Source organism: Phaseolus vulgaris, chromosome 1 (genome assembly GCF_051622355.1).
Source record: "Phaseolus vulgaris cultivar YP4 chromosome 1, ASM5162235v1, whole genome shotgun sequence".
NCBI lineage: Eukaryota > Viridiplantae > Streptophyta > Magnoliopsida > Fabales > Fabaceae > Phaseolus > Phaseolus vulgaris.
The window spans coordinates 2,316,929-2,342,515 of NC_143498.1; the positions used below are offsets into that span (position 1 = coordinate 2,316,929).

The 25,587-nt window shown below is 33.8% G+C and overlaps 5 protein-coding genes across 6 annotated transcripts; 2 read left to right on the forward strand and 3 right to left on the reverse strand.

Annotated features, from left to right (window-relative positions):
* The first annotated feature begins 7,478 nt into the window (after window positions 1-7,478).
* LOC137816407 (tubby-like F-box protein 5) lies at window positions 7,479-11,312 on the forward strand. Of its 2 annotated transcripts, XM_068619528.2 has the most exons (6): window positions 7,479-7,686; window positions 7,841-7,937; window positions 8,258-8,660; window positions 8,981-9,068; window positions 10,180-10,312; window positions 10,401-11,312. In XM_068619528.2, exons 3-6 carry the CDS (start codon window positions 8,274-8,276, stop codon window positions 11,080-11,082), a joined length of 1,290 nt encoding a protein of 429 aa, XP_068475629.1. In that variant the 5' UTR covers window positions 7,479-7,686; window positions 7,841-7,937; window positions 8,258-8,273; the 3' UTR covers window positions 11,083-11,312. The 2 variants fall into 2 exon arrangements, with proteins under 2 accessions (XP_068475629.1, XP_068475628.1); XM_068619527.2 differs by having other exon boundaries at window positions 7,490-8,116.
* Window positions 11,313-11,333: 21 nt separating this feature from the next.
* On the reverse strand, window positions 11,334-13,483 carry LOC137816406 (uncharacterized). Its single transcript, XM_068619526.2, has one exon. The coding sequence runs from the start codon at window positions 13,382-13,384 to the stop codon at window positions 11,540-11,542; it is 1,845 nt and encodes a 614-aa protein (XP_068475627.1). The 5' UTR covers window positions 13,385-13,483; the 3' UTR covers window positions 11,334-11,539.
* Window positions 13,484-14,247: 764 nt separating this feature from the next.
* Window positions 14,248-17,038, reverse strand: NFD5 (pentatricopeptide (PPR) repeat-containing protein). The gene is made up of 2 exons (XM_068619525.2): window positions 15,833-17,038; window positions 14,248-15,566 (listed from the first exon to the last, which is right to left on the reverse strand). Exons 1-2 carry the CDS (start codon window positions 16,838-16,840, stop codon window positions 14,526-14,528), a joined length of 2,049 nt encoding a protein of 682 aa, XP_068475626.1. The 5' UTR covers window positions 16,841-17,038; the 3' UTR covers window positions 14,248-14,525.
* An 884-nt stretch (window positions 17,039-17,922) lies between these two features.
* LOC137816408 (U-box domain-containing protein 5) lies at window positions 17,923-20,318 on the reverse strand. The gene is given in 5 exon segments (XM_068619529.2): window positions 17,923-18,307; window positions 18,309-18,646; window positions 18,891-18,998; window positions 19,377-19,562; window positions 20,101-20,318. Coding segments are annotated over 5 exon segments (975 nt in total). The 5' UTR covers window positions 20,272-20,318; the 3' UTR covers window positions 17,923-18,135.
* Window positions 20,319-22,522: 2,204 nt separating this feature from the next.
* On the forward strand, window positions 22,523-24,205 carry LOC137816409 (uncharacterized). The gene is made up of 2 exons (XM_068619530.2): window positions 22,523-23,068; window positions 23,718-24,205. The coding sequence occupies exons 1-2, from the start codon at window positions 22,824-22,826 to the stop codon at window positions 24,037-24,039; spliced, it is 567 nt and encodes a 188-aa protein (XP_068475631.1). The 5' UTR covers window positions 22,523-22,823; the 3' UTR covers window positions 24,040-24,205.
* The last annotated feature ends 1,382 nt before the right edge of the window (window positions 24,206-25,587 follow it).

The following is a 25,587-nucleotide window of genomic DNA, read 5'->3' on the forward strand; positions in this document are numbered from 1 at the left end:
AAGTCATTTCCACCAATTGGGTTTGGTATGCTGCAATGAGTTGATAATGTCTCACTAGAATAATTGGGCTATAGCACAATAGACAAATTCTTCCCACACCAGTGCAAAACAAAACCCTCCCTATATAAAATTTGTACATTCATTTTTTTTTATTTCAAATTACGAAATCTAGTAAATTTTCAAATTGGTGCTTCAGGTAAAATTTGGATTGGCGCTTTTGGCGCTTCCGGTAGGATTAGAAAAAATAATTTCACATCTGCCAATTCATAATTCAAAATATTCATTTTCTACTGGATCCACCAATCCAATATGAAAATTAACAATTTATGCAAACTTTGCTTCCAGAATACCTTCTCATTCAGAAATTAACAAACTTTGCTTTCAGAATACCTCCTCATTCAGAAATTAACATGATTCACTTTCAGATTGATGAATCCGTAACACACTCCCAGATCTCAATTTCAAATAAAAGGTGAAGGTCAGTTTTGGAAATCCCAGATCTCAATTTCAAATAAAAGGTGAAGGTCAGTTTTGGAAATTGCAAAATTGGGGTGCAGGAAGAAAAATATAGGGGTGCAGGAAGAAACTGGCTCAAATGCATTGAGTCAACCACTTAAACTAAAGGGAGAGAGATAATTTATTAGCCCATTACCCCTAATTAAAATTTGACTAAATCAGTAATACAGATAATAGTATTCAGAATTAAATTAGAGAATTAGGATTGAGCCATGTGGGAAAATTTGATAAAAATGAAAAGAAAGCAAGAGCATAATTTTAAGGACAATAATTTAGATAAGTGTCAAATAGTGTACCAAAAATATAGAAACATAATTTTTTTTTGTGTTGTTTGTTAAGGTACCAAAAGTCCTAGGATGTGTCCTGAATAAAAGTGGTATTAGGTATTTGGAAGTAATTGTTTGTAGGATGTTGAACAGAAATGAAACTAGGAATATAATGAATGGGTTGGTGATCCAGTGGGTGGGTGTGTAGTCACTGTAATAGGCCATTGCAAATTTAAAATAATGTCACTAAATGCCATATTCTAAAATTTAAAATAATATTTATATATGTATTGATTTCATTGAATTAATGAAATTAATATATTACTTTTTAATATAATATAAAACATTCAAGTATAATTTTTAAAAGGTTTAATTACCTTTTTCGTCCCTATATTTATAGCCAATAGTCAAGTACAGTGGTTTTTAAAAAATTCAATTTGGTCCCTAAGTTTTTTAAAATGTATTCAAAATGGTCATTTATGTTAAATATCACCAAACGGCGTTAAGTGGTGCTTATGTGGCAGACACGTGTAAATTACGTGGATTGTGCTTACATTACTTTGGTGAATTCTGAATTAGGGTTTAGATTATTCGAATTGGGGATTTCGAATTTCTGATTTAGGGTTTCTGATACGAGGATTGCTCCCCTGGTTGGATTTTGTGGTACGCTTCCCTTCGATTCCATTCGGAGGTGTGCTCCCCTCATTTGATTCTGTGGTGCGATCGTGAGTTACGATGGTGAGTTGTGTTCCCATGGTCGATTTGGAGGAGCGATTATGTGGTGCGGTCCAGAGGTGGTGAAGGGGTAGCGACTGCGAATGAGGGGAGCACACCTCCGAATGGAATCGAAGCAGGAAGCGCACCATAGAATCCAACCAGGGGAGCAATCCTCGTATTAGAAACCCTAAATTAGAAATTCGAAATCCCCAATTTGAATAACCTAAATCCTAATTCAGTATTCACTAAATTAATGTAAGCACCATCCACGTAACTTACACGTGTCTGTCACATAAGCACCACTTAACGCCGTTTGGTGATATTTAACAGAAAGGACCATTTTGAATACATTTTAAAAAACTTAGGGATCAAATTGAATTTTTTAAAAACCACTGTACCAAATTTACTATTGACTATAAATATAGGGACGAAAAAGGTAATTAAACCTTTTTAAAATATAAATATTTTTTTTAGAAATAATACTTAAAAGGTGAAGTTAGAAAATTTGGTAAAAGGGACCATCTTTCTTCTTTTGGTATGACAAATTTTTTAATCACCGAATCTCTTCTAGAAGAGATTAATGTTTAAAAATATGATAACTTAAAATTTAGCTTAAAAAAATAGTGTATGCTTTTTAACTTTGCTTTAATCATTCTTTAATGCGTATTAACTTGGTAATTATGTTGAGTAAAATTGAGTAGTGGTGAGTGTTTTGAGACGTTCTTTGTTTGGAAGTTAAGTGTGTTGATCCAATATAGATTTGTGAGGTTGTCTTTATGTAATAGGTTGTTGTCTTTACAAATCTTGTTACAATATAACACCTTGAAATTTAGTAATTAAAGTAAAAACTATCTTAAGAAATTAAAGAAAATAAAAACTTATAAATTATCTTTGAATTTCACACTTAATATCTCTTCACATATCAAAACACTTTTTTTTATTAACAAGTGCATTCACATATTCAGATGGCTAAAGCATGTGGTGAAACGCTATTATAATTTTTTAAAATGTTTTTTTTTCGTGTGTACTTTAATGTGAAATTAATTTTTGTTTTTAGTTCAAATAATTTATAAATTGGTATCTAATTAGTAACCAAAGTTTTTGCTACCAAATTTAGAGTCTAAATAATTGATAGTTAAAACATTGATTGCTAATTAGATACCAATTTAGAAACTATTTAACAATAATAGAAACTAATTTAGAATTTTTTTTTTTAGTTTCTAAAATAATCTCTAATTTAATCATTATAGTAATAATTTTTTTTTTCTAAAATTAGTTTCTATTTTTTTTAGGATAATAAAAATCTATTAAAATGAGTATTTTTTTAAGTATAAACTAGTTTATTAAAATATTTCACTCATCACTTACATATTTAACTTTTTCTTTTATTTGTATGTTGGTATAAAGTGAAATCTTAAAATAAGAAGGGTGGCATTAGAAAGTGGAATCGAATTATGGGTAATGATTGACTTACATGGAAGCTACAAAAGGAGTTTGTGCATGCAATTATGTTTTTTAGATGAATCCATTGAAAAGTAGAAAAAGTTTATTATGAAAATAATTAAAGGTGTTTTGTTTCAACACAATTATATCTTTCAATGTAATGTCATCATGCTCCATAATCTCCAAAAACAACTAAAACTTAATCCACATTAAGAATAATAACAAACAACTCAAACTTATTCCACATTAAGAATAAGGGTAAATATATTATCACATAACACACAAAGAGGAATTATAGAGAAGAAAACTGATCTCATATATAGAGAAAACAGATTATACTATGAAACTAATATATAAATCAAACAGTTTTAAAAATAGAGTGATACACTGTAGAGATAGCAAAGCGATTTAGACAAGCCTCTAACTCAGTGATCCGTTGAAAAAAAAATGTGAGACAGACTGCCTATTCCAACTTGTTGACGCATTTAGACTCGCTCCGTGTAATTCATAGTCTACACAGGTCAAGTGGGGGTGGGGAGCTGGCCCGCATGATCCACATAACTTAAAATTCTAAAAATTTCTTTATGCAGTCCCATATTTTCTTCATTCAACCTTATATTTCACATTTCAAATTTCTATTCACATCTTATTACAAATGTGTCGTGAGAATAATATTGTAAGATCATTTACTCAATGCCTCTAAATAAAAAAAAATTATTAATTTTTTATTATTATTATTTTTTTTTAAATATTTCTTATGCAGTAATAAACTTAACAACGGAGTAAAATTTACCTCTGATCTGAGCCACATTTATCATGATGAACTAATCTTAATCAATCATTTAACTAATTCTCAGCCATAATTTGCATAGTAGGTTAGAAAAAGACTACAAGAAGGTGACGAGGGAGTGAGTGAACTAACACACAAACAACTTGTTTTATTATCTTACCATTTTATTTGATTGACATGAACGATCAAACACTCAAAAAAATTCAGAAAAAACTAGGTTTACTCATAGCTGCTGCCTCTGTAATTGTCCCCAGATGTTAGCAAAACAAACCTTTGGAATGATTAGGAACATTTTTTTATTTATATTAAACCGGTTTATGAGGTAGGGTTTGCACCAACTTATATACTATGTAAAGTTGATGTGGAATCTCCAACATACTCTCCTCACATCAATAGTGACAGTATATTATGAGTGGTTCAATAATGATATTTTTGATACTTTATTAAGAAATGAACTTCAAGTTTAATTCAACCTCATAACGGATTTATGAAAAGAAATTTGCATCCCTACTTATATATTATATATTATGAAATATTTTAATCTCTAGTCGTAATGCCTGTGATTTATTTCCAACCGTATTGTTGTTAGATGTATAACAAGGGTAAGGTTCAGGTTAATTAACCTGTTGAAATTGAATGTCATATTCACTCACCACCATAATCAGTGCTCACTTTGGTGAGATTAACCCAAAAAACAAGGGAAGGGTTTGGGGAGAAAGAAAATGATATACCAAAAGTGGATAATGTTTTTGCCACATATATGATTGATTGATCCATATTAGGGTTCATTCCATGCAGAGCTGACACACATGATCCAGTTGGTTGGTGGACTGTAATGTGTGTATTTTAGCTTGTGACTTCCATTGGGTGAACTGTGAAAAAGCCTATTAAACCCCAGCTAGCTAGATAAACCTATGGTTTTGAAAAAAATGAGAAAGAAGAAATGGAAAATGGAATGATTGTTGATAAAACTTGATATAACAGATGATTATTGTTGTTATTTAAAATTTCAGCTTAGTCCAGATGTAAAGTTGTATATTGATATCTAACATAAAGTTTTTATAAAGAAAAATGAAAAATGGGATGAAAGTAGAAAGCAATAATTGATTGCATGATGTGAGTTTAAGAAAGAGGGTACGTAGATAGAATAGATGCATAGAACAGAAAATGGATGCAGGAAAAGAATGAGGAGGGAGAGTGATAAGAGGTTTGTGTGGGGACATGGTGATTAGAACAAGTACTTCACCATCAATGAATTTGAGTTGAATTATTGCAGAGAGCAAGTTGGTGAGTGGACCATTCTCTACAATTACGCTAACTCATCTATCTGTCAGCTACCTTTTCAAACTTTTCGATAAAGATACTCATTCCCATTGCACAAAATCTTATAATGCACTTCTTCATTTTCAATATATTTTCACACTAACACATCATAATTACAACTTATCACACTGCAGATATCATAATTACAACTTATAACTTCATTGGGTGTGAAGATAAAAAAGTGAGAGTTAACTAATAACAACATGTTATAGATAGTTAAATTCCTTAAAAAGATAGATTATTTCACTATGTGAATGAAAAAGACTTTGTTAAAAGAAACAAAATTCACTTTTAGTGATTTGTATACTGATAGATTAGTCTCATGACTCTTAACTATGATGCAAGATACTTCATTCTTAGAAAAAAAAAAAAGAGGAAAGTCACAAAAAATGTGTCATTGAAATCCAATTCTATATATATAAGTTTACTCCATGACAAAAGAATGTCAGAAAATTTTCTTTTTCATCATATATACCAGTAAAACATCTATTATTAATGATTAATCTCTACTGAAAAAACTCAATGATTAATTTTAATATATCTTTTCTTTGAATCACATTTTTTAAAATTTTCCTCATAAAATCAGAGGGCTAATTCTCCCTCCACCACCAGATAACCATGATCTGCCGCATATTTTTTTAAAATCCCAAATTGTTCTTGTCTTCTTTTTCAGATTTTTTATCTGGAATGATTTTATTTTTTTTCAGACCTTAGTGTCTTGTGTCGCATATGATCATATCCGGAAGACATATCTCAATTTCATATTCAAAACTGTTTTATTAGTGTTGGGGATATAGATATCCGGTATCGGTATCCAGAACCATCTTATTTGTGTTATGGATATAGATATCCAGAAAAATAAAGATAAAACAGACATTTTTTCTGTGCTGTGTTGGGTTGAGTCACAATTGATCTAGGGAGAATTAGCCAAATTAGAGTATAAGACTTTGTTTGAAGAGTTTGAGTTTTGTTGGACACAAAGTGTTACTGAAAATGTTGTGTTACACTATAATGAAGTGGGGTATGGGGCGGGCACGTGTGTTAGAAACATTTTTAGGAGTGGTGACAGTGACATAGCTATCATCAACAAGAAGTCATTTGTGGAGAAAGTGTGTTGAATTAAGGAGGTGTAGATAATGTGTCCCTTCAAGATAGCAATGTGAATATGTGGCCATGGGATCCATCTAGCAACAACACCTAAATCCAGGAGGAAGAAGAAATTTTCAGAATGAATCAGTGAAGAGGTTAGAGAAGAAAGGGACATCAATCATCGTCCATACATGCTTCCATCTTTTTCCACACTCATCAACTTTTTCGCATGCAAACATCTTAAGGGTCAGTCTCTGCTTTTTGACCATAAATAAAGCTAGTTTATGAAACTGTGTAATATTAAAGACTAAGGACTTCTACATACACTGGTTGGTGGTTTTGTCTAATAAAACTACGTAACATGGAATTGGTATAGTGTAGTGGTAGCAGTAGTTGGTTGATTTTGACACTTGGTCTATTTGATCAAACACAATACTGCACCAGTTTCTTTTACGTACTTCCATCCCTGCTGCCACATAAAGTCCCAATTATGGTGAATCGATCGAGGTCTTCAAAAACTGCTGCAAACTTTTAATGTGCCCAAGCTCACCCCCATCTAGTATTATTATTTCACCACCATTCTTTGAATTTGAATATATTTTCATACTGTAACTTTATATAACTTTATCTAAGGTTGAATAATACTTCTATGACTTTATGTATAATTATCGATATATAATTTAAGGTATAATTGCTGATGTGTTGGTCGTCTTTAAATCTAAATTAAACTTTAGAGTGAATAATAGAACAAAGTATGTTACATGTTAAGAAATCTAAATTAAACTTTAATATCATCTGATGAGTGAATAATAGAACAAAGGATGTTACATGTTAAGAAATCTAAATTAAACTTTAATATCATCTGATGAGTGAATAATAGAACAAAGTATGTTACATGTTAAGAAATCTAAATTAAACTTTAATATCATCTGATGAGTGAATAATAGAACAAAGTATGTTACATGTTAAGAAATCTGAAAGTTTTAGTAGTTTGGATCCTGAGATCCAGGGGTGAAATGTGAGTTATTCTAGATATTTGTGGGAAAAATAAAAACTAGAAAAAGAAAGCAGAAACAGCTGTTCACAGTTTACATTGTGACCAAACCATGGAACTAAGATATTCGGTGCACGTTTGGCTATGAGCCAGTGACCGTTGGATTGGTCTTCGATTGACTCACATAGTTGATGATGGCAATGATGAAAAATCAATATCCAGGTGGGGCCCTCTGAACTTAACTATTTTTGTGCCAGAACTTGTTAGGTGTGATCTTGGGCATAGTTAAAGCAAGAGAATAAAATAAAAGGAAATAATATTAGTATGCCAAAGAAAAATTCTAGAAAAAGTAGCATAGTGAAATCCTACTCATTTAATGGTAACTGAAAGAAGGAATTTGTATGGTGCAACTGCAAGAAGTGAGTGATGAAGATCAAAAGTGGTTTCCATTTAATTGAAGTGTGGCACTGCAAGGAGCAAAAGTCTTGTTCTGTGTGGCTGTGAGGAAGGGATGCTTTGCTTGATGCTTGGAAAAACAAAAACAAAAGGCATGAAGATGTGATGCTCATTTTTCTAGTTTTAGTTTTATCCACAAGCTTTGTTTTGTGACTTGTAACCTTGTAACCTATAAACCCACACAACCTTAACCTCCACCACCCCTCTTCTCATTTCTCACTCTTTCTTTTGTTTTGTTTCTCCAAGACATTGGCTTTGGAAGGATTCACCACATTCCTCACCACCCTTTGTGTCCTCCAACTTCTCTGCAAGATTTCCTCCCTTTCTAGGCCCTTGTCTCACGGTACACGCATCTGCCTCTAAATCTTTGAGCTTTTCATTCATTTCTTTTTTGTTCCTTCAAAATCTCAACATGGGAATCCGTGTTTTGGATCAAGCCTTTGATTCTTGAAACACAACTTGTCTTTCAAGTTAAACTTCCCATCACTGCAGCAACATATGTGTCTCACTCCATCATTGTTGGTAATTAGTATTGCTTCACATTCACCACTTTTGTCATCAATAAATCCACTCAACTCATGCAAAGGTGTTAGTCTTGTTGTGCTTTCACAGTTATTATACTTGATGTCTGATTTTTCTTTTCAAACATAATGGCTGTGATAGTTCCACACCTGTCATAATGCCATTCAGGAGCATAGTGCGTGAGCTCAAGGAGATTGGAGAGGGTATCAGCAACATGTATAGAAGAGGGGGAGAGGGAAAGCATGTGCATCGCCATGGAAAATCTCACATTGCACCAGAATGTTCCCTACCATCCTCCTCCTCCTCCTCCTCATCATCATCTTCTTCTTCTTCTTCATCATCACAGAGTCGGTGGGCTAACTTACCACCAGAGTTGCTTTTAGACATAATTCAAAGGTTGGAAGCCAGTGAAACCTCCTGGCCTTCACGTAGAGCACTTGTGGCATGTTCCTCAGTTTGTAGGCTGTGGAGAGAGATAACAAAGGATGTGGTCAAGATACCAGAACAGTGTGGTTTGCTCACTTTTCCCATATCACTGAAGCAGGTAACTTTAACTCTCTTCACAATCTCTTGTTATGTGATGGATAGTTATCTTTTTCTGATTGGTGCCTTGATTCTTGTAGATGTTTTTCTGTATTTGTTTTTGGCAGGGTTAGTTTTTAGAGTAGTTGTCTAGAAGATTTGTGTTTAGGTTGTTGCTGCTTCTTTGTATATGATTGGATCATCTAAAGTGTTTCACGTGTATATATTTTTTATCGTTGATAAAAAAAATGTGATGGATATTTATACTTTATTTACTTCAGGTTTGGTAGCCCAAGATACTAATATGTGATTTTTTTGTTGTTGATCCCTTTCGTTTATCAGCCGGGCCCAAGAGACTCACCAATCCAGTGTTTTATCAGGAGAGAAAGAGTGTCTTCAACATATTGTTTATATCTCGGCCTAAGCCCTGGTAATTTCTGTATTCACATAATTTATTCTCCACTTGGAAACAGTTCTGTAAGAATTTCAGTAAAATATTGAGTTTTTTCTGTAATCTAAAATCAGATTTCGGATCTTGAATCAGCCTCTGAGGATCTTTTGTTGGGTGGTTTCTTCCTTAGAGATCTTTGATCATGCTATGTTTCTGGTGAAGCATGACTTTCTAAGTTTTTATTCATGAAACTTTGTTATGACGATTATAGGTTGGATCATTGCTTTGGCAGGATAAATTCGTGATGATAAAAGAAAAACTTTTTTTTTCTTGTTGTATAGAACTTGTACTGACAAATGAAGATTCAAGGATATTTGCTATAAATGTAAATGTTGCAACGGTGATGAAATTTGATAATATCTGTGTTCACATAGTTTATTCTTGATTTGGAAATATTTTTGTTAGAGTTTCAGAAAATATACGTGATTCCTCTTCGAATCTAAAATCGATATATTGCTGTTGAAACACCCTCTTTGAGGATCTTTTTCTGTGTTCGGTAGCTTCCTCTTACAGATTTCCTTGATCATTCTGTTTTTAGTCTATGCTTTGCAGGAGAAATTCTTCATTGTAAGATTTCCCTTGTTTTTCTTATTGCAAAGCACTTCAATTGAGGGTGATGATTCAAGGCTATTTGTTATAACTTATAAATGTACTCTAACAGTGGTTAAGAAGATGGGATAGATTTTTATATGGACAAAACTTAGATGTAGTTTCTTTAGGTACTTTTAGTTCTATGCTCTAATCAGACTTGAAGCTTCACCTCAGAAACTTATGTACACCTTTAATACAATTTTTTATTCTATAGATTATCCCAAACTTCAGTTTTGATGGGAGAACACTACCAAAAACACCTGAGAAATTGCATCTTAAGTTTTGTCCTTTTTTTATTACCTAGTATGAAAATATACTCTTGATTTGGAGACTTGTTTAATGTTCTAGTTACCATTTGTTTCATGTGCTCTTTAAATCACCTATTGGAAGTGAACCCAGTATGCTACTTCTGAGATATGTTTGACTGGAATCTGCTTTCCTTTTCAAATTCTATTCTTTCGTTGCACTTTGTGTGAGAATTGTATTTTTGTATTTGCAGCACTTTCTGGTGATATGAGCAAACTGTTACTGGCAGCAAAGAAGATTCGAAGGGCAACATGTACAGAATTTTTAATATCATTGGTTGCTGATGATTTCTCTCGTACTAGCAATACTTACATTGGAAAGTTGAGGTTAGCCTCACATCTCTCTGCTCTTATCTTCATAACTGATAAACTATTCTGCTTTCTACGGTTGACTTGATCTGTAAGCAATGAACAGGTCTAATTTTCTGGGCACCAAGTTCACAATCCTGGATGGTGAGTCCCCACATGATTCGTCACTTCCATTGAACTGCAAGTTGCAGCAAAGAGTCCATCTGAAGCAGGTACTTCCAAAGGTTGCTGCTGCTAACTACAAAGTGGCAACAGTGTCTTATGAACTCAATGTCCTCCGAACAAGAGGTCCAAGGAGAATGCGGTGCACGATGCACTTGATACCCATATCTGCAATCCAAGAAGGAGGGAGTGCCCCAACTCCTTTAAAGTTTACAAATTATCTTAATGAGCATGTATCTACCACCACCACCTCAGACTCAAAAGGAAGGAAGCCAGAAGTTGTTGAGTTTGACACAACTGACACTGAAAATACTCAAGAATCAAGCCAGAGGGCAAGGGAACCATTGGTTTTGAAAAACAAGGCCCCTAGATGGCATGAACAACTGCAATGCTGGTGCTTGAATTTCAAGGGAAGGGTTACAGTGGCCTCTGTGAAGAACTTCCAGCTCGTGGCAGCTGCTGAACCATGCCAAAATGTTTCAGCTGCTGAACAAGAAAAAGTGATACTACAATTTGGAAAAATTGGGAAGGACATATTCACCATGGATTACCGATACCCCCTCTCAGCTTTTCAAGCCTTTGCAATATGTTTGAGCAGCTTTGACACAAAACCAGCTTGTGAATGATTGATCACGACTTGTCCCTACACCATTGTGGACAAATAGTTCTGTTGTGTCACTCTTCCTTGACATAAAATGTACATATTTTCGTAAGGAAGGAGAGAAGAAGCTGGATCAAACAGCTCTCATTCTAATGAGTACTTTAATTCTGCATGCACAAGTTTAATTTGTGTAATGCTATCTTTTAGGATTGATGTTTAATGGCAACTCTACTGTAAACAAGTTTGTTAACTTAACTTCCTCGAGCATCAACCACATAAAAGAACAGAACCATCTTCGTGATTTTCTTATAAGTTAAATGTACAACTCAATAAAAATATCACAGGACATAAAATAAAAATGACAAATTACATGGTGTGGATGTTGTTAACACTTATTTTTGTTACTAAGAGTGTTTGTTACATTATTCCACTGCACAGTTTATTTTGGATTTTTGAAGGGAATCTGTGTGCTTGTTTCTTCTTCACCTTACTTCAATGTCTTCAATGTCTTCAATATCCTTGTCACAACTGACCTTGCAACCTTGAGGGCGACGTTTGTCATGTGATTCGAGGAAAGGGCCTCTGATGCTTCTTCCAACCATGGGCTGGTACGATGACTTCTCGGCCCGGTTGATGTTGAACTGAGTCCTCTGAGTTTCCAAGCCAGGCTTAGGCTTATTGAGGGGCCTGATGGGCTCAGTGGGCTTTTGTGGAAGAGTAATTTCAACACCTGGGTCTCTTTCAGAGATTGAACCATGAAACATGAGTGAGTTATTGATACTTTGTATGTTGCTGTTGACGAACGCCATCCCCAGTTCTTCTTCTTCTTCATTGGTGTTTTCTTCTCCGTCAGTGCTCACCTCATTGGTCTCTTCAGGATCACTCTTGTAGGCTCGGTGTATGTGGATTGAACCCTCTTTCTTAGCTGACTCAGAACCTAAGTGCATTGTGGCTCCTCTATTGTCACCAACCAAGGTTATGACACTAAACTGTTTGTCATCCATGTGTTGTGTAGGGTGCACAGTGGCTGTTAGTTTGTGCACAAACTTTGTGATATCATCTTTGATGCCTTTTTGTAGTGGTGGAGCCTTTTCATCACTGAATGAGACAGTTTTTTCAGGTGAGATGCTTGAGCTTGAGACATTCCTTGTGCCTGCATCTGTTGAATTCACAACTCTTGTGTCTTTCCCAATGGGGTTGGTTGTGGCAAACATTAGTTTTCTCTCCACAGTTTCTCGTACTCCATGATGCTTCTTATCACCACCAAACGCCTTGCCAAATGAATCTTTAGCCTTTGTTGTTGTTGTTCCTGAAGCAGAAGCTATGGTGCGTTGTTCACTTGGTAGTCCTCTGGTTGTTGTTGTTGTTTCTTTACCTTTTCCTCGTGCCTTAGAGGTTTCAGGCACCACTTTTTCCTTTTCTTCAGACTGAAGGGACTTTCCATTCGATGTTGTTGATCTTTGCTCAATTGCTGAAAGTTGTGTGGATAGATTCTCAGGTTGAGAAGAGGTCTCTGGTAACTTGGTGATGGTTTTCAAAGGTGACTTTATCTTTGGTTTTTCTTCTAGTGGAACTAGCACTTCCATCTTCTCCTTTTCTTCTTGAGGAGCGGTTTCTTCAGTTTTGACGTCCTTTGAGGCCAAAGGAGATGATGGATGATGAGTGGCTAGTTCAAATTTTGAAACTGGGGATGAATAGGGCACAGAAGAAACTCGTTGTTCAGTGTCTGCAGGCTGAGTTGACATCCTCTCGGGTTGAAAAGATGTTTCTGGTGACTTGGAGATTGTTCTCAATGGCGATTCTACCTTCGGCTCAGCTTCTTGTGATGTTGGTTCAGACAAGATCATCTTTTTCTTTTCTTCTTCAGAGGAAGATGATGCAGAAGGAGTGGATGCTTCGGCAACAGGCTTTGGCACCTTCAAGGCTCCATTATTTGAGGTCAAAGGAGTTTTGGGGGATAAGGGTGCAATAGGGGAATGAGATGGTGAGTCTGCATGAGATGAAGGTTGAAGTGGTGGCTGTGGAGAAGGGGGCTTTGGCTGAGTAGTCACAAGGGTCTCAGTGCTCAATGAAGAGAGTGGTGGAAGCGTTGTATGAGGTGGTGAACGTTTTTGAGGTTCAGCTCTTGGGACTTCAGTTTTTGTAGGACTAGGAGGAGATAGCTCTGAAGGTGCTACCAAAGAAGGCTTAGATGGTCTATGAATAGGTACACTTGTGTCTGAGTGAGGAGGAGATTTTGGTGTATCTCTTGCACGACGAGCGAATGATTCAGAAGGTACTGATAGCCATGGAATCCTAAAACGAAATGACTTACTCCTTTGTGCCATGGATGGTTGATAATATCTGATTACACAGAAAGAAAAAGGGTGATGATGTTCTTGAGGTGTTCTAGCTGAATGCAATGCTGCATGTTGCAATGATAGGGCTCTTATATATATACATAATTTAAGTGTTTATACCTTGGATGTACAATGGGGCTTTCTTTAGCCTTGAGTTAGCAAATTCTTATTGCTTCATACACAACATTTCACATTGATTCTCCTTTCTTTCTTGCCTCATTTAATGTTCTAATCAAACGTTTGCCACCCTTTCAAATAACAAATATTGTCGCCTTAGAGAAAAGAAAATTTCTCTTGCCTCTCACGAAAGGAATTCTGGTATATACTTTACCTTGATAAAGGTTATGGAGCCATTGCTTTAGTCATTCATTCACTTTTAGGAGCTGATTTCATTCTTCAACGATTCCATGTAAAAGCAACCATAAAGTGCCTTTCTTCGTATCTTTAAGAAAATAATTCAGAGACAAGATAATCACAACACAACTTCACGAGGTAAATAGTGATAGCAAGCTATTCTCTTATCTTCGTAGCAGTATCAGTCCTTCCCAAAAACAAATCTTCAGAAGAAAAGAACTACTTTTTTTTAACAGCTCCATTACAGATGAAAATTCTCAAAAACATAACTTCCCAAATTACATGTACTACGAGTACGTAAAATTTGACACGGCATGCAATAAAATAATCCCTCAAATCATGCTGAAGGCCATTATTATAGTTTGTTTGAACATACAGAATACTTGCAAGCCATAGACTGATATATAGGGTAAAAAGAGTTTCTTTTAAACATCTCTAAATGCAACCGATCCTATGCATACAAGAACTGAGGGTAAAATCAGAACAAATCAAACAAGTGACGAACACACCACAAGAATATTGTATAATTGAAAATGAAAATTCCATGAACATGCCACAGAAGATATTTGTATATACAGACAACTGAAGTTCAAAAGAAAAAGAAATTAAGACTTAAATCGGGAATATGAGCAATGGAAAAACTCATAAAACAAATTCATCCTTATTTGTTACATGGTATGGTAAATCCAGGAGACCTTGCTTCCTAAATAAGGTAACACGTTTGTAAGTCCCTTGGCAGAGAAAGAGTAGAATGCCCCAATTCATGACCACTAAACTATCTCATACTACGTGCTCTGGGGACAGGCTTCAAAAGGTTAACCTTAACCCTTGATGCATCAAAACCCCGTTCCTCCATGATCCGACATATTCTTTGTGCATCCTGCTGAAACCCACCATCAATAAGGCCACTTATAATTCTCTCAAAATCAGCTTGTCCTAATTCATCCTTCCTAGATTCCAGAACACCTAGAATTTGAAGGGCCTTCTTCTCATTTCCAGCCCTTGCATACATATCGCAGAGACTCACTTGAAGCTTAAAAGGAGGAGCCTCACCCAGCAAAGCTATTTTTCCTAAAAGCTGCTCAGCTTCATCAACAAGGTGCAACTTACCCAACCAGTCCACAAGAACAGAATAAGTGGCTACCCCAGGCTCAAACCCATCCCCCTCTAACTGCAAAAGAAGATTCAATGCATCGTCCAAGTAGTTTTTCTTCTCATAAGCTGCAATCATGCTAGCAGTGCAGCGATCATCAGGCCTATTCCCAAGTTTTATCATGTAGTCAAAATGGTGTCTTGCCTGATAAGGGTCACCAGTGAGTGCATTTGCCTCAATAAGTAGGGTGCATGCCTCCATACTCTGCTGGAACCCAGCAAACTGCATAGCGAATGAAATTCGGTCAGCTCCTTTAGTATCACCAAGTTGAGAAAAAGATCGGAGCATTGCCATGTACATTTCCTCCGTGGGTTTAATATTTCCCGTATCCATCTCCCTCATCAATTTGTCCGCCAAATTAGGCTGGCCATTATTCACAAATGCCATGATCATTGAGTTGTAGACTTGGAAGTCCGGTCGGAAACCTAGGCCCGTCAAGATTTCAAATGCCTCATTTGCACGGGCAAGATTGCCTCCCTTGCAGTACATGTGGACCAACACACTGGCCGTTGAAGCATCTATTTGTATACCATTTTCGCTCATCTTCTTCACCAATCTCTCAACATCATCAAAACAGTCCTCTTTAGCATAGATATCAATAAGCCTAGAGTAGTCAGAGACATTTGTTTGGAAAGAATCTTCAGTCAATAACATTTCAGCCACCTACATAAGCAAAGGATTTACAAAAATTAAACCCAAAATCCAAATAACCATTCATCCTATGCTGAATCACAGTTATTCACTTAAAAACATGCATTGCATGAAAGTTCCTACAATTCTCACGAGCAGCATACGGAAATATATCCTTAGGATCATCCAAGTTCTTAAATAAGTAGTTCATATAACCAAATAACTATAATATACGTGACAAAAATAAGTAATTCATATAAGCTTCAAATGATAAAAACCATTGTCGTATATACACATACCTTCAAGTACAAACTACGATTCTGCTCTTTCAGGTTATCAAGCAAATCTATCCATTCCACCCTGCTAGGTTGAACAAGCTCCATCCACTCATCCAACAGGCTTTGCAAACCATCATCATCCTCCTTCAATGACAGAATCTTCGACCTAACAATCTTCGCTTTCCCCGTTATTGCCTTCGGCTCCTGCGGCCAAAACACCTCCTCTGCCTCATGGATCCTATCAGCCACTTGTGCCCACTTGGGATCAGAGAGATCAAGCCCATAAATCTTGTACCTTATCTTCCCTTTCCTCTTGGGAAGTCCAACATCAACCTTCTCCTTCTTCCCCTCCTCACCAACATCTCTTTCCTTCTCATTCTGTGCCTCCTTCTTTATTCTCTCCAAACCCTCGTAGAATTCACGCTCCTCCATCTTCTCACGCGCCCACTTGAACCTAAGCTCCCTAAGCAAATCGCCGCGAATGCCAACTTCCCCGGCGAATCTGCACATTTCCTTAACCTCTTCACACTGCAAGAAGCCCTTCATCTTCTCCTTCTTCCTCTCCTTGTCCATATCCTGCAACACCAAATTGCTCACCTCCCACACCGTTCCCCACAAATCCTCGCTGAAATCCCCGGAACCCGACGCCGCCGTTTGAACTCCCCCGCCCTTTTCCATCTCCGACGTAACCCTCTCCACGATCGCCACGAGCATTCCATCCACGGTGGCCTTGTCGCATTCCGGGTACGCTTCCTGCACCTTCTTCCTCATTATCCACACAAATCGCGATAGAAACTCGTTCGTCGTGTCTTCATCGTCGACGAAGGCGTCATTGTGCGTCGCATGGACCTTGGGGTCGATGAGGGCGTTGGTGGGTTGGGCGGAGTGAAGGGTGGTGGTGGTGAACGGCGCGTGAAGGAAGGCGCGTGAGTGGTGCGGTGAAGGGAAGGTGGTGGAATGGGATCGGAAGATGGCATTGAGTCTCTTGAATGTGTGTCTTGAAGTGGAAGCTATGGTTCTCCAACTCATGCTGTCTCTGATTCAATTTTGAAGAACCAAATGGGACTGTGTTAGGGTTTTAGGTTTTTGGAGCTTCACACTGTAACACTACCATGCTCACTCAACACCAACACCAACACCAACATCTTAAGACATAGGCCCAAACTCCTTGTAATGAACTCAGCCCAACAATGCATGGAACAAAGATAACCTTAGTTTTTGTAAATCATTTTACACCTCTTTACACAATTTATTTCTCTCTACATGTTATAATCACAAACACACACACAAATTGTATTAAAAAAATGATTTAAAAATGACAAGGAGACATGAATTAGAAAATTATTTTGCAAAAACAATGAAAAAGTATGTAGAGTTCATAGTTCAACATGACATAAATAAAATGATGTTTGAGTTTTATGAAATTATACATGCTATCGAGGAAGCTCGAAAGATGAGAATAATAATGTATAATGTGATTCTGTCTTGATTTGTGTTGCATTTACTGTTATCGAGGATAATTTATAATGGATGAAATACTTGTTTTAGTTATTATGGGAAAATCAGGTTTAGGGTTACTCGTATTTTTTCGTGAAAGGAATGTATGTACTAAATAAGTTAACTAATTTATGATTTATTCATAAAGAATCATTTCATTAGTATAATAGGTTTCCATCTGGTTTGTTCTTAGAATTCTTTATGAATAGGTATAGCCTACCTATGTATTGTTTTTGTTAACATGAGTTTTGCTTTAGTTCCCTCATATTTTTTTTGTATTTTTTTAATAATATTTTTTTCATGTGATAGCAGATGATGATTGTTATTTTTGAAGTGTCAGAGTCTAACTGAGATGGAAAGTTGCATAGTAATACATGAAAGGTTTTATAAAAAAAAATTAAATATAATGAAGTTACCAAACTTCAATAAACTGAATATCAATTCAAGAACAGTTTTTAAAGAACCAAAGATTTTTTTTATTTTATTTTTCTTACTCCAATTTTGTTTGTTTGTTAGACCTTATGATAATGAAAAATTACTTGGTCCTTTAAGTTGATTGCTGTTACAGCTAGATGAACATAGAAATTGCAATAAATGTTGTGACAGATAAGAAGTAAAAAGCAAAACTGAAAGGGGTAATTGTTTCTGAGATTAGATAATTACATCAAAACAACAAATAGAATTCCTAAAACCTATTCCCCTATGCTGCTGTGGGACAATCCAATCAATTAGGGTCCTAAATGCTTCTTTTCAAGTCACATATCACCTTCTTTGAACACTAGACAGTAATAACAAGTACAAGTGAGACAACCTGAAGAACAAAGTGATCATAAATCTCCAACTTCATCATTGACTTGTGTTCTAAACAAATTTACTAGTGATCTAAAACCTAGAACATAGAACATGTAGTTAAGTTCGGTTAAACTTCGAGTGAACTCGACTTGATTCTCACATATTGCTTCCTCAACAACAAACTCATGCTCAAAGGATTGATCATGATGTCAGTGAGAGGTCTCCATCTTGAAACACACAAATGGATTTCCTATATTTGATCAAGAGATACTTCAGGTATTCTAGAAGCTCCTTCTCCTTTTGGTTTCTTCCATTCACTTCATCAAGTTGATTCTTGATACTTGCTTTCTCTACTAAGAGAGAGAATGCAGATTTGATCTCCAATCTACAAGTTGCAATTTGTATAGCTTCCAGTTCTTCCTTTTCCATAGAAGCTTTATCTGGAAAATTCTTCTCAAACAGTGAAAGTAGTACCTTCCTAGCCTCCTCTTCTGCAAATTCCAGGGAGAATTTTGCACCCCTAAGGTCATGTAGTATTGCAGATATCTGTAGGACAATTATACAAAGAAAAACTTCAGAAGCTATAAATATTAAATTTGTTTACAAAAAATCCTCTGTAAACTAAAAAAGAAAAGCCTAAATAAACTTATGCTTATCTCCTTTGTTAATTCTTATAAAACTATAGTTTTAACTTGTCTACAAATTAATTCAATAACTGTTTCAGAAGAAGGTAATTCAAACATATTCATGTTATGCAGATGCTAGAGGCTAACTAAAAAGTATAACCAACCTTATCAGCCAATGGTATTGGAACTGCATCTTGAATCTCTGACAAATACAACTCAAAAGCGTTTCTTAGTTTTTGACATCTTGAGAGTATCTTGGGGGATGTGATTGCCTAACCAGATTGTAATCCAGGTTAGTTATTTCAAACCAACATATTATAGTATGAACAATATAAAGTATTCAAAGATTATGGCAGAATTTATGTATATTAAACTAATTTAGAATTAATCTATCAGAATCAGAGTGAAAATTCATAAGAAGTGTACTTTTAAGTATAATTCAATATTATAAAACCGACTTAAGAAGTGTACTTTTAAGTATAATTCAATTTTATAAAACCGACTTATAAAGTGAAGTTTATAAAATCGACTTATAAAGTGAAGTTTATAAAATCGACTTATAAAGTGAAGTTTACACTCACGTATATATTATTATAAAATTTCGTTATTTCTAGGAGATTTTTAACAAATGATTAAGTTAGGGTTCCTACCAGGAAGAGTTTACTGCATTTTGAACAATCTTTGATAACTGACTTGGCTTTAGCCAAAGTGAAGTGTAGTGAGCACAATGCCTCCATAGCTAACTTGCAATTTGGTCTGGCAGATTCAATATCTAAAGTTACATGTGAAATTCTATCGATGAGTCTATGAAGCTCTAAGCACACAGAATGGTGTACCTGCACAAATGAAAAAAATAAATGAAGTGTAATCGTCGCATAAAGGTATCTATTTATGCCTATGATTTACATAATTTCATATCTTGTAGCACTTCCTCAATAAACAAAACTATTTTAGCTGCACTTACTCATCATCTTTTATATACAGAGACAGAACCTTTCTATTGCTAACAGAACACAGCTAATTCTACAATCAGATGATCAGGTAAATGATCTGAAATGCTATGAATTTTTTTCTTCTGTTGGTCATCTTCATTCAGTCTTCAAATTCAAGGACATAACTCAGTGTCTTTTTTTACCAGAATTAGTTTCACATAGATAATTCCCAAGTGAAAGGCTTAACATAGATTAACAAAGTGTTCTGATTGAACAATGACACCAAAAACACCAACACAACACAGAACTCATGAAAACTTTTTGGAATCATCAGATGCTCATTTAAGATTGTTGGTCCTAAATTTGACACCCTTTGGTTAGAAATAAAAACTTGTTGGTGATGATGACATTCACAAGAACCAAAACAGATATATGATAGTACCTTATCTCTGCCATTGCTTGTAATTGGAATCTCAAAAACTGCTGCACATTTACTTGACATCATAAAGGTTGAAGAGTTAAGCTCAGAAACAGTATATGCCATGAGCAACAAAGAGAAGAAGAAATGTGGTGATATGCTGCAGAACTCAACTTGAGCAGCCGGCACATACATTGAAAAGGAGACATTTATAGCAGTAGATATATATCTTAATCAATAACTGAGTCATTTTGCACTCAAACAAAAAAAGTGGTACCCTTTTGATTCTTTTTCTCTTGGACCTTGTCCACACTCAATAATAGTGTAAAGGGTAGTTTCTGAAGCATTACTGAATCGTTGACCATATCCTATTTTTTGACCAAGAAATGAAGATTTTGACAGAAACTCACTAAGCACCACCAATTTACACATGAAGAAAAACATGTCTTGGTCAAAAAATTTCTTTCTTGCTAAAATTTTTTTGTTGACGTTTACTTGAGTGTGGAAGACTTATAAAGAAAGTATGAAACTTTAGAGAAAAAAATAACAAGTAATGATTATATTAATTAAATTATATACTTAAAAATTAAAAAAATTATTAATTTTTATCATTGATAAATAATTTTTAAATTAATAATAAAAACCTTGATAACTGATTAAATATCAATTTAAAAATTATTTATTAATAATAAAAATTAATTTAAAAATTAATAATTTTTTAATTTTTTAAATATTATTTAATTTAATCTATATAACAATTAATTATTTTTAATCTTTAAAATTAGTTTTTATTTAATAACTATCGGAAGAAAGTATGAACTCAAGCCTAATCCATAAAAATTGTTCACATGTGTTGTTTTTTCTTTTTATTATTGATATAAGTATAAAAATAATCATTTTTAATATTTTTAGATCATATTCTTAAAAAAAATAAAATATCATTTATTACATTCTATAGTTTTTTCTTAACTTTAAGATTGGGTTTGGATAACATTTATTTTCTTAAATTTGTTAACCAATGTGATGGGTGGAATTAAAAAGTGACTCTATAATCATGAGAAAAAGGAGGAGGGTCCACATTGACTGGGAATAAAAGTGCTTCTAGAGAAAAAATAGTTAAGTCTCTGAAAGATACAGAGAAAAAAGGAACATGGAGGGTCCCACAGGTCAAAGTGTGATCCCCTGGTCAAACATGATCAACACAGACTTTGGAAAATGAAAATAATAATAATAATAATAATAATAATAATTACTTGCGTATTTATTTCTAGTTCTGAATTTTAATATGTTTTAATTTATTTAAATGTTAAATATACAATTATTTTAAATGTTAAAATATTCTTATAATAAACCATAAAAAAACACATAATTTAAAAGAAATAAGGTGTGACCACAAAAGCATGAGAGTGATTCAGACATGGAGGAGAATATTATGAGAATAATGGAAATAAGAATAATATGATGATTGTATGATAGTAAAATAAAATTAGATGTGAAATATAACAAACACAAGAGAATACTAAGTTATTGTTATTTAAACACATAAAAACCATCAAAATATTAGTTAGAAGAGTAAATTACATAACTTTTAATTTTCAGAAAAAATAGAAAAAGTCCAAAAATTACTGAAAAAAATAACGAAAATGTATTATTTATTTTCAAATAATCTATTTAAAATTTAAATATTTTAATTTCTTTAATGAGTAAAACAAATTACTAAAAAAAGAAGCAAGTGGTAATAATAGGGTTTTCACAGTGGTAACAATAAAAAAATGGTAGTGACTAATAAAAATGAAAAGAAAACTTTATTACTGAATATGGTAAAATTGTGTTTTGTAAATGCTAAAATCAAATTTAGAGTAATTTTTATTGGTTTTGAAAAAGGGAAAAGTGGTTCAAATTTGAGTTAAAAATATTTAACCTCTATTTTATAAAAAAATGTTTTGGTTTTTGTAGTTAATATTTTATGTGTGCATTATTATAGAAAAACCAAAACAAAACTACGAAAAACAAGAAGATGGTATTGAATAACTTTTAGGCCCTTACTTTCTGCACCCCGTGATTTTTTGAGCTGCATCCAATCAATTTTTTAATTTTCAAAATTGCCTTTCATTATGTAATTGAAAATCTAGATTTAAAAAATACATTTCAGAAAAAACAAATTCAGAATAATTTTTTGTATTTCGAAAATAAGATTTCATAATAGAATTAAAAAACCAAAATCTTATTTTGGAAAAGCAATTTCAGAATACAAATAATACATTTTGGAAAAGAATTTTTTTTAATAAAATCCATAAATTCTTAAAAAGAGATTCTGAACTTTTAAAGATTTTGAAATTACAGTTTTCCTTATAACTAACCAAAAGAAGAAGAAAAAAAAATTGCTAATATTCTTACTCAACCTCAACCCTTTAAAAAAATTGTAACAATATTGTAGGAAACTATGAAGAAAGAGTAAGGCACCAACCATTTATAGTTGAAAAGACAAAACACATAAAATTGACCAAATATAACAAATTTGCATGAGAGGGTTGAATAGTTTACACTTGTGTGAACTCCATTTCAACCCAACAAAGCCCTTTTATGACCCACATTAAGTCAATTATAACCGATGATTTTGCACTATACAAGGACCTGGTTTTAACCAAATAAATAAAGGTTTCACTTAAAAGTTGCTGCCTTGAGGCTATAATTACTATGTAGTGAAGGTGTTTGTTGAATTGCTTCTGAGGAATTGGCAAAAGGAAATGGCAAAGATATCATCAAGTTTGGTATTTGCATTGGTGTTGAGTGTGGCATTGCATTCAGTTTTGTGTGATGATAATCCATGGGAGAGTGTAATAGAGCAAGCAAAAAGTGAAGCAAGCAAAGCAGGTTTCTCTGATGAAACAATATTTGGAGCTGAGAAAGCTGTAGCTGATGGTTCTGCTGAAAGGGCTGCTAAGGAAGCCTTTGGTGGAGGATCTTTAACTGATTGGGTTCAACATGCTGGGTAAGAACATGTCTCTCATTCTTATCTCTTTTTACATTTTACACAAACCATCAACTTTCTATGCCTAATCATTTGTTTTGTCAATAACATTTATAAATCTATTTCTCCAAACTTCTTTTAGCATAATCCAAAACTATGTCTTTCTATCAGATATCTAGTCCAAATGATCAACATTATATCACTTCTTATTTGTCAGGAAAATTACATTACTCATAGATTAGTGTTTGACTCAATAAGTTTTGGGAAACTTGTGATGACCTTTTTAAGCAAATTGCACTGGTTTTTTCTGGTTTTTTAGCTTATTAGAGACTAAACAAAACATCACTAATTCCTTACTTATTAGAGACTAACTCTTATAAGGTTATTATTGTACAAAAGTTAAAATGTAGAAATGCTATGTGGAATCTGAAAAAAACTAGTTTATTTTTTTTCTCTACCAATCAACATCAAATTAATGATACTGTCATTAGATTTATCTTTTGAAAACCATGTTGATATGGCTATTAGTTTTATAAGAAAACTATGATATTGAAATGTGATTTGAAATATTTCTAAAACAAAAGTAATTTGATGTTGGAATATTTTTACAAGATTAAAGTATAAAACTACTCAAAAGTTGATTATGATTGTTGCTGTTATCACAAAGCAGTAGTGTGGGGAACCAAGAAAGTCCATCCACTGATGCAGTACAAAGTTTTCCTGATTATGATGAGGAAGACAATAATATTTTTGGAGAACTACAATTTGCACCAAAAAGATTCACATCTCAAGCACCAGCAGATGCACCATCAGAGGCACTATCAGAGGCACTATCAGGGAAACTATCAGGGAAACTATCAGAGGAACCAGCAGAAGAACCATCAGAGGACCCAGAAGAGGAAGCATCAGAGGAACCATCAGAGGCACCATCAGAAGCACCATCAGAGGCACCATCAGAGGCACCCCAAGCCCAAAAGGTCTTTGCAGAATGAGATATATAGATTTGGTTTCACCAACATGCCAATATGAAATATGTGTAGGTTAAGTCAATGATAGTTTTAAGGAAAAAGTAATCTACATTATATAATTATTTCAACCTTTTTGGCACATGATTCATGTTACTTGCAAAATAACATAATCAGTAAATTAATGCCTTAACTGTATTATGTTAATTGATTAAGACAAGGTGTGGAAGGAAAGAAATGTTAGCACAAGATGTATAGAAAGATCACACTCTAATGGTGTTGACATAAAAAATATAGCATTTAAAATTTATGTTTAGGGTGCATACCCATCATTTTTTTTCTTTGACCAATACATAGATGTACATAAAGATAAAGTTACGAAGTTTGTCAGATGATTTTGTCAAAGTGTTTGATTGTTTTGTCGAATAAAATAGTTTAAAAATTATTAAAATTGGTATTTAAAACAAATTAAATTCAACCACACTTTTTATATTAAAAATCGATTCTTTTTTAAAAGAAATAAAGACCTTAATTGCAACACTCAAGTGTTGTAGTAGCATACCAACATTGAAAGAATGGTACTTTGTGGTACCAAGTTTATTCCATTTTTGTTTTTTTTGAATTAGGAGAAAAGTACAACCTGATTTTGTTGTTTAATAGACACATTTTTGTTATCAACATATTGAGAGATAATATCATTAAGTTCAATCACCGCATCTCGTATTTGAGATATTGTCTGTGTTTGGATGTTAGTGTTCTGTCACGGTTTTGTTCTTAAAAGACACATCGGTGGGTTGGAGGAAAAAAATGTATATAAACTGTCTTTGACCTCGACTCTCCTAAGCGATGCGAGATTATATTAAAAATACCGGAAGAGTAAAACATGTATATATAACTAAACCAGTTTGTTAACCCTAATCTTATTTATCCTTTTTTTTCTCTTTTTAATCTTGCTAACAATACCAATTATCTATTATATTTTTTATCTAACCACTATTATAATTTCTTTTTTCTTGAAAATTATAAAGTCACATAGTAACTCTTTCTCACCATGAAATTATATCTTTTGTTAAACAATGCAAAATTGAAATAATAACTACTCCAACCTTTTTAATAAGGTATACGACTTTTTATGGTTGATAACCTTAATTTATTTATTATAATGTTATTGGTTTTGTGAGTGACTTAACAATAAACAAATCTCAATCTTCAAAGATCCAAATCCAAATCCAAAACAATATATAATAATAAAAGTAAAGCGAAAACGAGGGTTTTTCCAAATAAACAATAGCAACACATGGATTAGGTATAAGCCACCAAGAGCATTAACAATAATTGGGATTTGGATCACATCTTCATTTGTCTAAACCAATCAAAATTAATACCAAATAAATATGAGATCACACGAGGTTGATGTGATGTTATTTATTAGAAAAAATAATTGAGTTGATTTTTGACTTAATTAATAAGTGTTTAATATTTTTAACTAAAAGCTTCATCTATTGGGTTGAAACCTATGAGGTTTCGGACACACCTCTTAAATTGTGTGACGTACTCGTACGACATGTATTAGTA

Bases quoted from the DNA above. Each gene is read 5' to 3' on its own strand.
- LOC137816407 (XM_068619528.2), top strand. From the start codon at position 8,274: ATGCCATTCAGGAGCATAGTGCGTGAGCTCAAGGAGATTGGAGAGGGT. The intron at 8,661-8,980 runs GTAACTTTAACT...TTCGTTTATCAG, and splicing joins TTCCCATATCACTGAAGCAG to CCGGGCCCAAGAGACTCACC. The intron at 10,313-10,400 runs GTTAGCCTCACA...AGCAATGAACAG, and splicing joins ACTTACATTGGAAAGTTGAG to GTCTAATTTTCTGGGCACCA.
- LOC137816406 (XM_068619526.2), bottom strand. From the start codon at position 13,384: ATGGCACAAAGGAGTAAGTCATTTCGTTTTAGGATTCCATGGCTATCA.
- NFD5 (XM_068619525.2), bottom strand. From the start codon at position 16,840: ATGAGTTGGAGAACCATAGCTTCCACTTCAAGACACACATTCAAGAGA. The intron at 15,567-15,832 runs GTATGTGTATAT...TTGCTTATGTAG, and splicing joins ATCGTAGTTTGTACTTGAAG to GTGGCTGAAATGTTATTGAC.
- LOC137816409 (XM_068619530.2), top strand. From the start codon at position 22,824: ATGGCAAAGATATCATCAAGTTTGGTATTTGCATTGGTGTTGAGTGTG. The intron at 23,069-23,717 runs GTAAGAACATGT...ATCACAAAGCAG, and splicing joins GATTGGGTTCAACATGCTGG to TAGTGTGGGGAACCAAGAAA.